Source organism: Homarus americanus, unplaced genomic scaffold, assembly GCF_018991925.1.
Source record: "Homarus americanus isolate GMGI-L3 unplaced genomic scaffold, GMGI_Hamer_2.0 scaffold44060, whole genome shotgun sequence".
In the NCBI taxonomy this organism is placed as follows: domain Eukaryota; kingdom Metazoa; phylum Arthropoda; class Malacostraca; order Decapoda; family Nephropidae; genus Homarus; species Homarus americanus.
Window position 1 is genome coordinate 1,275,461 of NW_024756871.1, and position 14,973 is coordinate 1,290,433.

A 14,973-nucleotide genomic window follows, 5' to 3' on the forward strand; every position below is an offset into this window, starting at 1 on the left:
AAACTGACTTTTTAAAATAACATCTACATAAAACAATTGCCACTTTGGTTTCTTACCTCATACTTATGTTGTTCTTCTCTATCCAGCACGCTTTAGTGGTAAGATCACCAGAGATAGGGTCTAGATGGAACTCAGGTGTATCCTGAAGATTTTCCTCACCTACACGCAAGTGATAACGCACCTCCCCATTGGCTCCAGAGTCCTTATCCTCAGCTTCAACTGTTATTACCTCCTGCACAGGTGAGCTCCAGTTCTGCAACATTGATAATATTTAGAAAAAGAACATTATTTACAATTATTATTACAAATAAAATACACAAGTTTCCATTACTCATCTACTGCATGAAGGTATTATTTCCTGCTTTATGTTCTATGACCTCACGAATGTATCAAAACATCTTTCTTGTCATTTCATTACTAATGAGAGAGAACAGCAGCCATGGAGAAATCAATGCTACACTACTATTTTTTGGTCGTTACCTACACTTACCCTGTAGGTGGACTCACCTCCTGGACGAAAACAGTGGCATTGGGCACAGCTGGGGAGACAAACTTAGGTTTGTGTTGGTTTTGGGGTAGGACTGTAATTTCTACCATAGTTTGATCACTGTATTCACCTGTTGGTAAAAAGAATAAGAAAGAAATTTATAAATTTGAAATTCCTCTGTTACAATAACCAATAAAGGTACCTATATTAGACTATGACACTAAACAAGCCACTAGCATTCTTCACCTAGCTGTTCCTCTTTGTCTTTATGCACACACTGCATCTCAAGAGATTTAGTTACTGATACTTTTACTTTTACTTTTATTCTCTTCGCCATTGATCAGTCGGTCGGTCGGTCACGTCTATGATACATACTGTTGGCATATATACTGGGCATGCACTGGCTCCTGAATATATCAGAACCAGCTCCAGTGTTGGTCAAGTCCGGCCTTGAATGAGCTCACACTCGGTGCCTTCACAACGCTCTCTGGCAGATTGTTCCAAGAGTTCACAATTCTCACTCTGAAAACGTTTGCCCTCACAGTTTTCTGGACTTGTGGCTTCTTCAACCATGGGCTGTGACCCCTTGTGGGGTGGACGTCCACCAGCTCCAGGTATGTACATTCGACCGAGTAGTGCCCCCTGAGATGTTTATATACTTCAATTAGGTCGCCCCTCACCCATCTGTAGTTAAAGCTAGGTAGTTGCAGGTGCTCCAATCTCTCTGGGTAACTGAGGTTCTGTAGAGCCAGCACCAGTTTGGTGGCCCTCCTTTGGACATTTTCAATCAATTGGCAGTCTCTAGCATACCTCAGAGACCAGATGGGGTGACAATACTCCAGGCGGGGAAGCATCTCACTCTTGAAGATCATGGCGAGTGATGGACCATCTCAATATCTAAATGACCTTCTTATAAAACCTATTACAGTAGTTTTGTTGCCTAATTCATTTTCTTCTCACAATGGCCCAAGAACTTAAGTTCATTGTCAACATACACACCCAGGTCCTTTATGCATTCAGTCTCAATTAATGCAGTCTCTTCATCCTGTTGGGACATGTGATATGCCTCCTTACTATTGGTGTAACCTAGGTGCATCCTCTTGCACTTCGTGACAGTTAATCTTAGCAGCCATTTCCTTGACCATTCTTGAAGCTCATAGAGATCTTTCTGCAGCTCTTCACAGTCTGTTTGGTTCTTAATTTCCCTAAATAACTTGGCATTGTCAGCAAACATTTGTATGGAGGAGTGTATAACTTCTGGCATGTCATTTGAGAAACATAAATAAAAACAAAGTTATAATTAAACATAAGAATTTGTGAAACAGATGGATGAAGTAGGATACCACCCTCCCATGAATTTAAAAACTCCATCCACGGGTAATGTGACATACCTCAAGAATCAGAAAAAACTGTAAAAGTCTTCTTTTTCACAGTACTGTATCAAAGATAGTGGTTTATTACCTGTGCCATTAAGGTCCCTGGCCAGTATGGTGAGGTTGTAGTTGCTGGGTGTTGCTAGAAGGGTACGGGCTGGGTAGAGGATACCTGTCTCTGGGTCTAGCCAGAAGGCTTCTGGAAATAAATGGCTCAAGATCACAAAATAGTACCAGGATTAAAGAACATAACCTGTGTCATCATATCTGCTAAAACTACAGTATACATAGATTGGCTAGTCACAGGAAGCTCCTAACATACTGTACTGTACCAGAATGGTATGGTACTATGATCACAGATCTATAACAGTATGGTGGTCACATTTATACTACAGATACCAGTAAATGCAAGAATAAGCAGATTTAAGGGGATCGTCTGGCTTAGGTTGATGAAAAAAAAATAAATAAAATATCATAAAATGCGAAAAAATTCCTGAGCAAAGGTGTTGTCTATGGCATTATGTGGACGAAGTTTTATGGCAATATTATTAATATTTATGCAGTTATATATGGTCTCCCACCCCTACCTTCCCAAGTCCCCTTGGGTAGACATATGAATGATTGTAGTAAAAAATTTTCCCCAGAAATATGGAATAAATAGCACAAAACAGACTTTAGAAATTCATTTCAGGCAACTCTCTTCCTCTCTGTCGAGTGTAGGGAGGTAGACACACTCAGTTGGTCTCGGATCTTGTCAAGGAGAGGAGGTGTGTACTCTGCAGCACCGCATATCTTACCTCACTTGTACTGCTGTAACAGGCTTCTCTCCTTGACTATCAGGATGGCATATGATTCAAAACATAAAGCAACTAAAGGAAGCACATGCCAAGAGCATTGCTAAATCCAAGAATATAACTGGAGTTCAGTTGGAGAAGTAAAAATACACACAAAAAACACCCAAGATATTACATGTAAAATTGGCTCATAATGAGCTCTTAGACAGGGGAGAAAGAATGAGAAACTTTATCGGCATGTATCTCAAAATGAACTTTTCCAACACTCTAGATTGGAATTTCTCTGCCAGTTTTTGACCATTTCAATGAAACAAAAAATCAGCACAGAAAGATTCTTTCCTCAACATAAATACAACTTCCAATTTTTTCTATCTTGTAAGATTTTATTTTTGGTTGAATATTTTATCTCAATATTTTGACAAAATTTCTACCAAACTTGTAATATTCAGTGAAAATGATAGATCTCTTAGCAATATCAATAATTTCAAGGCAAAGTAAAAAGAAGTAATGGAGAAACAGTACCCTGAAAATTTAGAAAGGGGTGAGAAAAGGTGTAAAGGGTTGACAAATTTGAAAGGGTAGAAGGGAGTTATGAGGCAAGAATTGATGTACGCCCACTAAAAAATTATTCGGCACCCATGTTATATTGTATCACACCGTAAGGGTGCAGAATAATTTTTAAGTACATGATACTTGTACACACACACACTCACATGTATACATGCACGATACATACATGTACACCCACTAAAAAATTATTTGGCACCCTTACTGCGTGATACAATATGACATGGGTGCTGAATAATTTTTTAGTGGGTGTACATATGATCCTTGGTTGATGACAGGAATATCATAACAATGGGTCAAAATTAAAAGCACCTACACCTTAACCCGAACTCCTCGCTTAATGCTAAAACAATACACTATGAACAAAGGGTGCTGCTGACCTTGGTCATTGCCATTAGTAATGGAGTACCTAATTAAGGCATTAATTCCCTCATCATCATCATGAGCGGTGACCTGGACAATAGGTGCTGGAGGATCCAGGGGGAGATTCTCCACCACACTGGCAGAATATGACCCCTGGCTGAAGGTTGGACCATGGTCATTCACATCAGTGATCGTGATGTGAAGCTGTTTGAGAAAATAAATGTTAGGAACACTATTAATTTTTTTTTTTAGAAAATCGAATGTAGATCAATCAAACAAAGAAAAAATCTTAAGTTTAAGCACGATTTTTAATGTAATACCTGTATATTCATGCTACAACTTTAAAAACTACTGTACTAGCATGCCAGACATTATAAAAACCTTCTTGAAGACTCATTAAATAGTTGATCTAATTATTTTTCTAGACTACTAAGTACAGTACCATCACAAAGTCATTGATTACAACAATCATTTAGGTTTTGGACTCACTGGGACAGATGATTGGCGCCGATGATTTTCTGGAGCTTCATCTGTTGCCACGACCCGCAGAACGACTGAAGACAAACTCTCACGGTCCAGCAAGGCACCATTCCTCACTGTCACAACTCCAATGCGATTGATGGCAAAATCCTCATGATGGTTACCTAAAGGTAAGGCAGATTTAGGGTGAATGAGAACACTTTCATTATTCCATTATAAGCATGTAGAAGAGCTAAGAAAATAAAAATTACCTTTTTCTATTGTTTAAGTACTAAATGCAGAAGGAGTGGGGACTGACCTGCAAGAGAGTAAGTGATGACCCCAAATTGGCCCTCGTCAGCATCTGTGGCTGTAACACCCATGATGACAGTGCCTGGTGGGGAGTTCTCAGCTACCTGTGCATCATACACAGGGGAACTAAACACTGGCTCTTCATCATTGATGTTGTCCAGCTGTGGAGGAGACAGAGTAATGAACGTGGTGTGAACATAAATAACTATTAAGCATGATTTAACACACAATTAATGTACAGTACAGTATAGGCATTCCATACCTGTCAACTCCCCATTACTTAGTACACACATAGAGTATAAAGGATCTCCAGCACACCAAGTTGGTCCCTTGTGATGTTTCTTTCATACACACACACACACACCACATTTTAATTTAACAATTAAATTTCTAGCACTTACCATATCTATCTGTAGAACACAAAACACATGCCTGCTCAGTTTTTTGTTGACTACTGCACTTGGCACCCCACAATGCTTAGCACACTTCAGAACCAAGCAGCTGCTAATACTTAGCACACTTAAGAATCACAATCCAATCCAATCATTAATACAGTACTATGTATATACTTCCCAATACTCAGCACCCTGCAACATTCATACACTAATAACTTCCACAAACATCAGATCAAATTGTCACATCTTCCAGTAATACTCCAATTCATTATTTAGGTCTCTCAATTCTCTATCATCAATATAATCAGTCTAACACAATCCACTCCAAGATTTGCCCCTTTTCTGGAGGTACCCTATCACTTGATCTATCCCACATAAAAAAGGGAGAGGAATTAAGATAATATAGCAAAATACTGTCGAGATATTACCTTCACAGTAACAGTGGTGGAGGCAGACAGAGTGGGCACACCAGTGTCATGAGCCACCACAATGAAGCTAAGCTCAGGCTGTGTTTCATAGTCCAGTCTGGCCTTGACTGTCACAACCCCTGTGACATTATCCAGGGCAAAGTGCTCTGATGGTTCTGCTAGAGAGTATCCACCTATTGAAAACAAAGAACAGTTGCTGTTTGAGCTACCCAAATTAATTAAAGGACACACAACTGTTTCCTTGTTGAATTGACTTTGAAATGTTATGAAGATGTTTCAACATTGAATACAACACTGGAAACACAGATTTATTATGTACTTCTGTATTTTTTCTCCTTTGGTTTGTGAAATATAGGTAAAAAAATATACATACAGTGTCAAATATTAAAGAAATTTAAAAAATCAGATCATAAAATATACTGTAATGAGAAAACAATAAGTCCAGGTCCTCTTGTAAAGGAAAATTATTCCAGGTATTGTGTCCAGATACAGATTCACCAGACAACTGGATAGAGAAATACATTAATTAAGAAAAAAAAGGGGGAAGGAAAAACATAATCACACGAGTCTGAAATACTGCTGAGTTTGTCACCCTGATATTTTAATGTGTAACTCTTCTTTTTACCTATGTTGGAGTCAATATCAGAGGCAGTGATGGTAGTCAGAAGGGAGCCTCGAGGCAATTCCTCTGCCACTCTAACATGAATAGTTGGACTCTCAGGACTCCATGGGGGAGGGAATACCGGTGGGAAGTCATTCACATCCACAATGGTGATTACGAGGCTGCCATGACCCACCTGAGGAAGGTACAGTAGTAGTGATGACTTTCAGTATAATGGGGGATGAGTGAGGGAATTTTATGAGAGTAAAACTGATAGTACCTGCATTAAACACTTAAATTACATAAGTGAAAAGTAGACTTTTTTTACTTGTCAACATATAAAGACTGGTTTTCATCAAAGGACACAAATTAAATCCTAATTGTCAAAACATGTATAAATAATGTTTGTTTCAGAAAAAATACAGGATTACACTGAGCTGCCATGAAGCGAGACTGAGGGAGACTAACCTGTGGTGGTGTAGCAGACACGTCCGTGACAGTGACAGCCAAGGAGACCTCTGTGGCTACAGCTCTGTCCAACTCCTTGGTTACTGTCACAACTCCAGTCAAGGAGTCGACCACAAACACCTCCTGTTTCAAGATGGGTCATAGTTGCTTATACTATTTTATCATCATGAAGGTAAGACAGTGCTAGAAGCTACATACAAGTTTAAGAAAATATAAAAATCCATTCAAGATTAGTTTTGATTTGGAGAGAGTTAGGCGAGAACATATTAAGATAATAAGAATTGTTGACACTGTTCCAAGAATTTAGAATGAGCCCTTCCCACATGTAATGTTATTAACGGTATCCTGCTTACATTCAGAAGGGGTACCTCTATTTCATATCCATGCAGAATATCAATACAACACTGATTTTACGGGCAGATGAGAAATTAACCAACCTACAAAGAAAAAATCTGAAGGTATAAAATATAAATAAGTCAGAAGAGAGGAGACTTCAGAAGACAACTCACTGCCAGGGCATCCCTCTGAGGTCCCTCCACAAGACGTCCATCACTGTCAACTGCAGACACTGGTAAATCAACTCCAAATACTAGTGCTCCTTCTCCTTCCACATCAGGGTCTTGTGCTGACAGTGTGTAGAATGTTGTTCCTGCCTGCACATCCTCTGAGACCTAGGAAGATGGACACAAAAGTTCTAAATGATTTTCTTAGAAAATCACATCTTTGTATAATTTACAGATGAAGTTGTAGAATTAGGAAAACATCCAAAAGACTCACCCTAGTTTCATCTAACTCAAATATCCTTCCTTATTCCAAAATTAAGAGCACAGTAGTGTACAGTTGTTGGTGGATCTTGGAAGTGGTATATTGTACTGACCTGTGTGCGCTGGGTAGTTGGGGTGAAATAAGGGCTCTTGTCATTGTTATTGATGATGCTAACAGTGAGAGTACTGGTTGATGTCTGCTGCGGGATACCTGGTAGAAGAAGGGGCCATAAAAGTCACTTTATTATTATTGGTACTAATTAAGTGCAGTACACTGTAACTGTTAAGCGTTTGAATGAGAAGGGTACAAATACATACTATAGAAAAGTTACTTCTGAAGTGCTTTGTTAACCTATCGATCATAATTAAGTGTTCATTAATGACTATAGCCCCTTCAACTCATTTACTGTACTGTACTTTAATTCTTTCTCAGGATGACTTCACTCCTTATTTATTGTGTCAAAATCCTTTGAATGCAATGACTTTAATTGTTTTATCCTAACCTCCATCTGTTGCCACAATCTCAATATCATAGCTCTGCCGTCTGTCATAGTCAAGCTTCCTGGCAACTGTGATGACACCAGTGACCATGTCAACAGCAAAGTCATCGTAACCACCACGGTGGATACGATATGTGATTGCAGCATTGGCTCCTGTGTCTGCATCACTGGCAGAGACTTGCTCTACCACACCCCCTGCACAAACAAGAAATCATATCATTAAATTTCAGTTGTACAATGAGACAAATCCCAGTACGTACTGTACTGAATATGTGAGTGACTTGTATAGTAGTACAGTATTAACTTAAGAGCATTTATACAGTAATCAACAGGCTTGTACACTTAAAAAATTCTGCATCAAAATGCTTCTTTCAATGAATAAACAAAATGGTAACCATGAATACCTAGCAGTTGCAATACACATATGCATATCTTTGATTTTTATTTATAAATGTCGAGACATTAATGGATTGTTGAAAGCCGACTCATTTGTATACACAAAATGTGATTATCATTAATGCCATAAATAACTAAAACCTTTGTATGAGCAGCTAAATCAAGTTCCATAAAATATTTAAACCTTGATACAAACTATCAACCGACGTTTTTCACATAAATATATTTCATCTGATGGAAAATACAGAAACTAGTGATTCCCTAATAAATGCAAATCCCTAACTCTTCAGCACACAGAGATACCAACAACACATACCTTCAGGAGCATTCTCTTGGACAGCTGCCAGGTAAGGGTTCTTGCTGAAGACTGGGACGTTGTTGTTAGCATCACGTACTAACACTTTTATGTTGGCTGTGTGGGACCCCTCACCATCATTGGCCTGGAGGACCATAATAAATCAACTAGTAAGACTAAATCACAACAAAGTAATAAGTCTTTACTGAATCACTTACACTAGTTATTAAAGGAATGTTTTACAATTGTCAAGTTGAAGTATATAGTGTAAATGATTTAATGGGCCATTTGTGTCACTTTTCCAATGTTGCCTGTATTACCCCGGGACTCACCTCTACTGTGAGAATAATGTAGCCAGTCTTAAGATTGGATATATCTAATCCAGATTCATTGGATACACGTATCCTGCCTGAGTCAGGGTTTATGGTGAAGAGTCCAGTAGGGTCTCCTCCCACCAGGCTGTAAACAACTTGTGAAGTGGCATCTGGGTCCTCAGCCTGAGAATGGCAACATTTAAAGCTACAGTATTATATAAAAATAGATCTAAGCACGCACGCACGCACGCACGCACGCACGCACGCACACACGCGCACACACACACACACACACACACACATATATATATATAGAAGTAAAAATCAGCTGCAAATTTCAAAATTTGCCATGACCTGATTAAATATTTCCTGAACTCCTATGTTAAATTTCTGCAGTCTGGTGTGCTACATGCACAACTGTACAGTATAGTATTATGCTGGGGTCCACACTTGAGATAAGTACAGTACTTTATGTGTTAGTCTCATTAGACGTTTATAAAGTACAGTAAATGTATGCACATTCTGTATAAATACTGTATTTAATCAACAAATTCAAATCAAATGATACTATACATTCACACTGCCAAATATGGACATTGTGTGGAAGATGTTTACTTTTTGGTGTGTGGGTGTATAGAACTGTGTGATTGTCTATCTGGCACTGCTATATGGGAGTTTAAACTTAGTTTCTCTCCAATATAAATCACCTCCTAGCCTTATGGTTAAGCTCAAAATACAGTAATTGTGTAAAATAAACAAGTGTTTTGATGTAATGTTCCTTACAGTCACTGTCTTCATCATTGATTACCTGTATTTATCCTCAAAGATACTGAAGAGTTTTAACAAAACAATTTGAGAGCTACAACATACAGTGGTTAAGAAGAATATGCAGAAAAATTAAGACATAAAAATGAAGATAGTTTATTAGCCTTCCTCTATGACAATTAAACCCTTGGACCAGCATCACCCTTATTGAAACACCAAAGCCATTAACTGAATTTCCCAGGTAATTTTCATCATCTTTCTTCAAGTGATACTTTTGACTTCAAGGGTATGGATACAACTTACTGTGACATATAATGGAGGATCAAAGTCTGCTGCACCCTCATCAATCACAGCACGATACTGCTGCCGAGTGAACTTGGGTGGGTTGTCATTGCTGTCAGCCAGTATTATCCGCACTGGTACAACTGTTGTGTGACCTGTGCCCCCTGCATCTATGGCCTGTGGGCAGTGACAGTATTAGGTCACATTTATAAATGTTTATAAAGAGTGACTGATAAATTTATCCGTCACTCTTTAAAAACATATAGGTGATAATTCAATCAATTTGGTTATGAAAATAATCTTATGTGCAAGACTAGAGCAAACATTTATTAATTTGGAAAACTAAAGTGACCTTATTTCATCCTAGAAATAAAAAGGGCACTAAGGTATGGAAGATATTACTTTTCAAGAAATGCCTTGGTTCTGTAATGCCTTGAGGCTGCCACCATAATGATAATTAATTCTAAAAATTAATCAGACAACTCATCTCTTCATGCTATTTGTTACCAATGGCCTTCATACTTGAAATTTCAGAAAAATCCATTGACTAGTTTTAGAGATACTGTACGACCCTTTGTTCATATTACTATTACCGTATTAATATTAATACTCCTTCTACAAGCACAACTGTTACTATTAATAGTATTGCCAGGAAAAGCAATCACCGTTGCTAGTCAGACTGTCTGAAAAACTGAAAACTAAATTTGCAGGAGGAGATGGACATACACGTACTAGCCAAGAAGAACTAAGAATGTGGAGGGACACAAGAGGTACTCAAGTGGAAGAACAAATAGTAGATGAGAGGAAGAGAAGGGCAAAAAATGTTGCTGCAGAGGGGGGAATTTCTCTGAAAAAAGAACATAGATGAAGGGTATATACAGTACATACTACTGTAGTGTAAAAAAATAATGTAAATGGGGAGGAGAGAGAGAAACTTGCCTGGAAAGAGAGAAAGTAGGTGGGTCGTTCCTCAAAGTCGAGGCAGTTGCGGTGACCGGGGGTGTCACAGAAGGCCACTGTGATCACTCCAGAGGTGGCATCTACTTCAAATCTGTTATTGAATAAAGACATGAGTGAGCAGCAACAAAGATGAGAAAAATTTACAGTGCACTTCCTTATTAAAGATTGGAGAGTTTTTTGGTTGTTTCACCAGCTAGCTCATAAAATTTATTCTGATGCTTTACTTGGTCTTAACCCCTTGCATATTGGTTCCCCTCTGAGCTGAATAAACTTATCTGGCATTAGCCAAATAAAATATCAAAAGTGGCGTCCCTGTAGTGAAGGGGGTTAGGGTTAGTTTTGTATTGTGCAAATGTGTAAATATGGATGCAAGTACAAATAATCAAATACGTGTTTCTGAAAATGCATGTGTGATTGTCTGGCATTGTTTACAAAATACAAGTACTGTGTATGCCTTAAACACCACTTACTTCTCTGCACCATTGCCAAAGAGGGAATACTGTATGCCATCAGCGCCAAATTGCCCAGTGTCCCTGTCTGAGGCAACGATGGTGGCAACAACAGTGCCTGGGTTGGCCGTTTCTGAGACCACTGAAGTGTAAGCCTCTTGCTCAAACTTTGGCGAGTTATCGTTAGTGTCAGTGACAGAGACGACAACTGTTGCCGTGGATGACAGCCGGGGGTTCGTTAGGGTCTCTTCTGCAATAACCTGAAGCAGAGGTTAATCAGCTGAATGAATGGAAAGCTAAGTAAGTGATTAAGGGATGGGTATTTGGAGGTCTAACTGATGGACAGATTTGTAAATGAATGAACAGCAAGGAAACTGGGTGTGTTGATGGTACATGGGGTTGACTATTGGGTGGATTAGTGTGAGCAACTAAGTGAGCTAATGAATATATGATAGGAGGTAATTTGGGGTAATTAGATCAATAGTACTATTGATGAATAAATGGATGGATGCATATATCAATGGAAAGATACATGGTTGAATGGCTGGATACTATAAAGTACAGTAAATACAAACAGGGACTACAGTACAATGAATGGAGGACTAACTATATATATATGGATGAAACAATGTATCCATACATTCACTAATTTTTTTTAAACTATAGCTTAAAATATCTCAGTTTAATCAATATCAAGAAGGACATGGATGGATGTAATGTAGGCAAATTTTATGAACTACAGTACAGTATTAATATCTTTTCTGTTGTCATTAATTCAAACATGACATATATTAAGACCATTTCCAAACAGAACATAAGTATATCCACTGCTTATGTAAGACATTAACACACCTGTAGCAGAAACTTGCGCTGGTTGGGATTCTCAAAGTCAAGGGGTCCACGAGCCACCCTGATACTGACGGAGGAGGAGCCTGAGGCCACCTGTGGCTCCACGCTGAAGATTCCAGATGAGTCCACCAGTCTTAAGCTGAACACAGAGTTGGAGCCCTGGAGGGAGACATTACACCATCACAGCAACTGGTGACTAGATTACAGTATATACTCAAATGAGGTGCCTTTTATAACAATGACACCTTGAGCTTTGATCTTTGATTCTTAAGAAATGTCTGGGCTACAGAGGTTGTCATTTTGAATACAGTGACCCCTCCGTTAACGAACTCAATCCGTTCCAGAAGGTCGTTCGTTAACCGAAAAGTTCATTAACCGAAACCATTGTTTCAATGGGTTTTTGGGTAATTGGTTCCAGCTCACCAAAAATTTCCTAAATTCAACAAAAATGGTAGAAAAGTTCACTTACTTTGAGGTGTGTATGTAGAAGGCTCCTGGATGATGATGATGATGATGGGATTTAGAATGGGGGTGGAGGAGACGGAAGAAGATAAGGCATTGGGGTGGAAGAGAAGTCACCCCATGGTGCCATTTCACCCATAAAATTTTAGCTCTCTTGGTGTAATTCAGGATTATTTTCTTTAAATCAACACTGCACTGCATTTTATATTGTCAATATGTAAAATATATTTCAAAATGACCAATAATTTGCTTGGAAACACAGAAAAAAAGCGTTTAGTTGAAGAGAGTCTCAAGCAAGATGTTACCTCCAGTGAAAACAGAGAGAGACTAACTCCTGTTTGCTGTGTTAAGAGGCTGGATGCCGTGCATTAAACTAGTCACTTTACCTTCAATTATGTTCAATAATTGTTAAAATGACTAAAAAATTGAATATTAAACTTTTAAAATTATTGAATAGTATAAACTTCTTGATATTTACCAAAATAGTAAGGAATTTAAGCCCTAGAACCGATTAATGTATTGGCGGACTGATACTAAAGCTGGTTGCCCGGTCAGTGCAAGCGAAAACATGTTGAGGTTGGTTCGTAAGAACTTCGTTAACTGAATTTTTTTTCGTTAACCGAATTGAAGATCCTTATGGAAGGCAGTTCGTTAATCGAAATTACGTTAACCGAGGTGTTCGTTAAACGAGGGGTCACTGTACTGTATATCTGTACTGTAGAGTATGAGTATGTACGATGCATGAACACCGTCACTCCTGCCATTCCTGAGTTATGCAGCCAAATTACAAAGACAGATAAAAATTACCCAGTAGGCAACATTAATCATGATCTGAACATAAGACTCAGAATAAACTAATTTTCAATCTTTACTCAACTCGTCACAAGTAAAGAATATTGTACAGAACTGAGATTGAAACAACATATTATAGAAGACAAATCATTAATAAAAAATAAAAAAATTAAAATTTGCAAATTATGAACAAAATGAAGAGTCATAAATTTATATGAACCTAGACATAGAAGTGAAAAATCCTCTAATGAAGAATTTTGCCTTTAAAAAATTTCCTCAATAACGAGGTAGAGACAATCCGATCAGACATGAACCTACAGAATTCACCACAGTGACTGGTCAAAGAGGCTTCAATCCTAATGGGCACCTGACTGACCAGCCCCTAATGGTCCCTAATCCTAAGTTAATCCTAGATTAAGTTGGAGAATATTAGGACAGAAACCCATTTGACCTTCAACACTTACTACATCTGTGTCCTGAACAAACATATCAAGGTTTGGTAGTGGAGTCCCATCTGGTACATTCTCTGGCACAGAAGCACGATACTCTCGCCTGTTGAAGGACGGAGGCTCATCGTTCACATCCCGAATGGTTATTGTTACATCCACCACTGTATCTGTGTCTCCTGTACTCACAGGATTCCCACCGATAGTTTCATAGGCCTGGCAGAGAAGTATTACATTTGAAACAAAAGAGCATTGTTGGGTGAAGACATATACCGTACACCTCATATAACATAAAAGTTATGTAGAGATTTATGTTAAAGATAGTAAGATACACTCATAATAGGCAACAGTCATGTATAGGCCTACATGTGGAGACGTACAGTTATAGCATCACAAAATGACACGGTAATTCAGCCTGGGTGTTGTACAGGACCAGATCAAACACAGCAGTAAAGTCTAGGGAAGTGAAGAAGACTTACTGGTTATTGGAAAATATAAAAACAGATCATTTTAGAAGAGCAAGTGAAACTGACCTGTGAGCTTATGGTACATCATTTTAATTAAGGAATTTCATTAGTTTCATGAACAATACAGTACACACTTAAAAGGATCATGACTGGCAGGAAGAGTCACAGATGGGAAGCAAAGCAGATATAATGGATATGATCAAGAATGAATATAAAGTGGTTCAAATTAAGTACTACAGTAATTTTTTAACAAAGATCTAAAGCATTAAGTAATTTTTATTACTTCTATAATCCTGCAGACCATAAAACTGCATTTTTTATCCAACTTGACATAATTTGGTTCACCTTAGTTTTGAATTCAATTGAACTCACCTTAACCTTGACTTTAACCACACCATCTGGGGATTGAAGGGCCTCCCGGTCTAGTGGTTTGGCAGTGCGTAGTTCCCCAGATTTGACATCTAAGGTAAAGAAATCCAGTGGATCTGAAAACCAAAAACAATATTAATGTAAAGGCTCCAAATATATGAACAACAGCGACATGATCTAAAAACAAACATACCGTAAACTTCACAAATGATGCCCACAACTAACATAACAACCACACACTGTACACAAGCACAAGCTTTACAGTCTGTGATGCATGAATGCCTATGAAACATCATTTACCTTATTTACCTAATGGCCACCCAAATTAAAGATGGCCATGTCAAGGGAAGATGGCCAGTGGACTGTGTAGGATCCTGCAGTTGTTTTTTTTATATTTTTGTTTCGGTCTACTTTTGAAGTCCAGCATGGTTCTCAATTTCAGAATAAGAATGACTACTGTATGTTTAATACTGTACTGCACTTATTTTGTTTTTAATTTTAGAGTACTGTACCTGTATCATGTTGTGAAATAAAAAAATTGTGAGTTGCCATTTCAAAACATTGTTGGTAACATAAAACAGAACATGCAGACTGTGTCACTGTTGCCAAATAGTTA

At 38.2% G+C, this 14,973-nt stretch overlaps 1 protein-coding gene across 1 annotated transcript in view; it reads right to left on the reverse strand.

The window, feature by feature from the left end:
- Window positions 1–14,973, reverse strand: part of LOC121856985 (cadherin-87A-like) — a 77,827-nt gene that overhangs the window by 19,812 nt on the left and 43,042 nt on the right. The window contains 21 exon segments of the mRNA XM_042352782.1: window positions 57–91; window positions 94–253; window positions 508–617; window positions 1,949–2,059; window positions 3,602–3,788; window positions 4,074–4,228; window positions 4,363–4,516; window positions 5,179–5,351; window positions 5,804–5,975; window positions 6,248–6,370; window positions 6,757–6,918; window positions 7,125–7,222; window positions 7,515–7,706; window positions 8,224–8,347; window positions 8,535–8,699; window positions 9,585–9,740; window positions 10,503–10,614; window positions 10,994–11,232; window positions 11,825–11,980; window positions 13,540–13,737; window positions 14,361–14,473. Coding sequence (XP_042208716.1) covers window positions 57–91; window positions 94–253; window positions 508–617; window positions 1,949–2,059; window positions 3,602–3,788; window positions 4,074–4,228; window positions 4,363–4,516; window positions 5,179–5,351; window positions 5,804–5,975; window positions 6,248–6,370; window positions 6,757–6,918; window positions 7,125–7,222; window positions 7,515–7,706; window positions 8,224–8,347; window positions 8,535–8,699; window positions 9,585–9,740; window positions 10,503–10,614; window positions 10,994–11,232; window positions 11,825–11,980; window positions 13,540–13,737; window positions 14,361–14,473 — 3,095 coding nt within the window.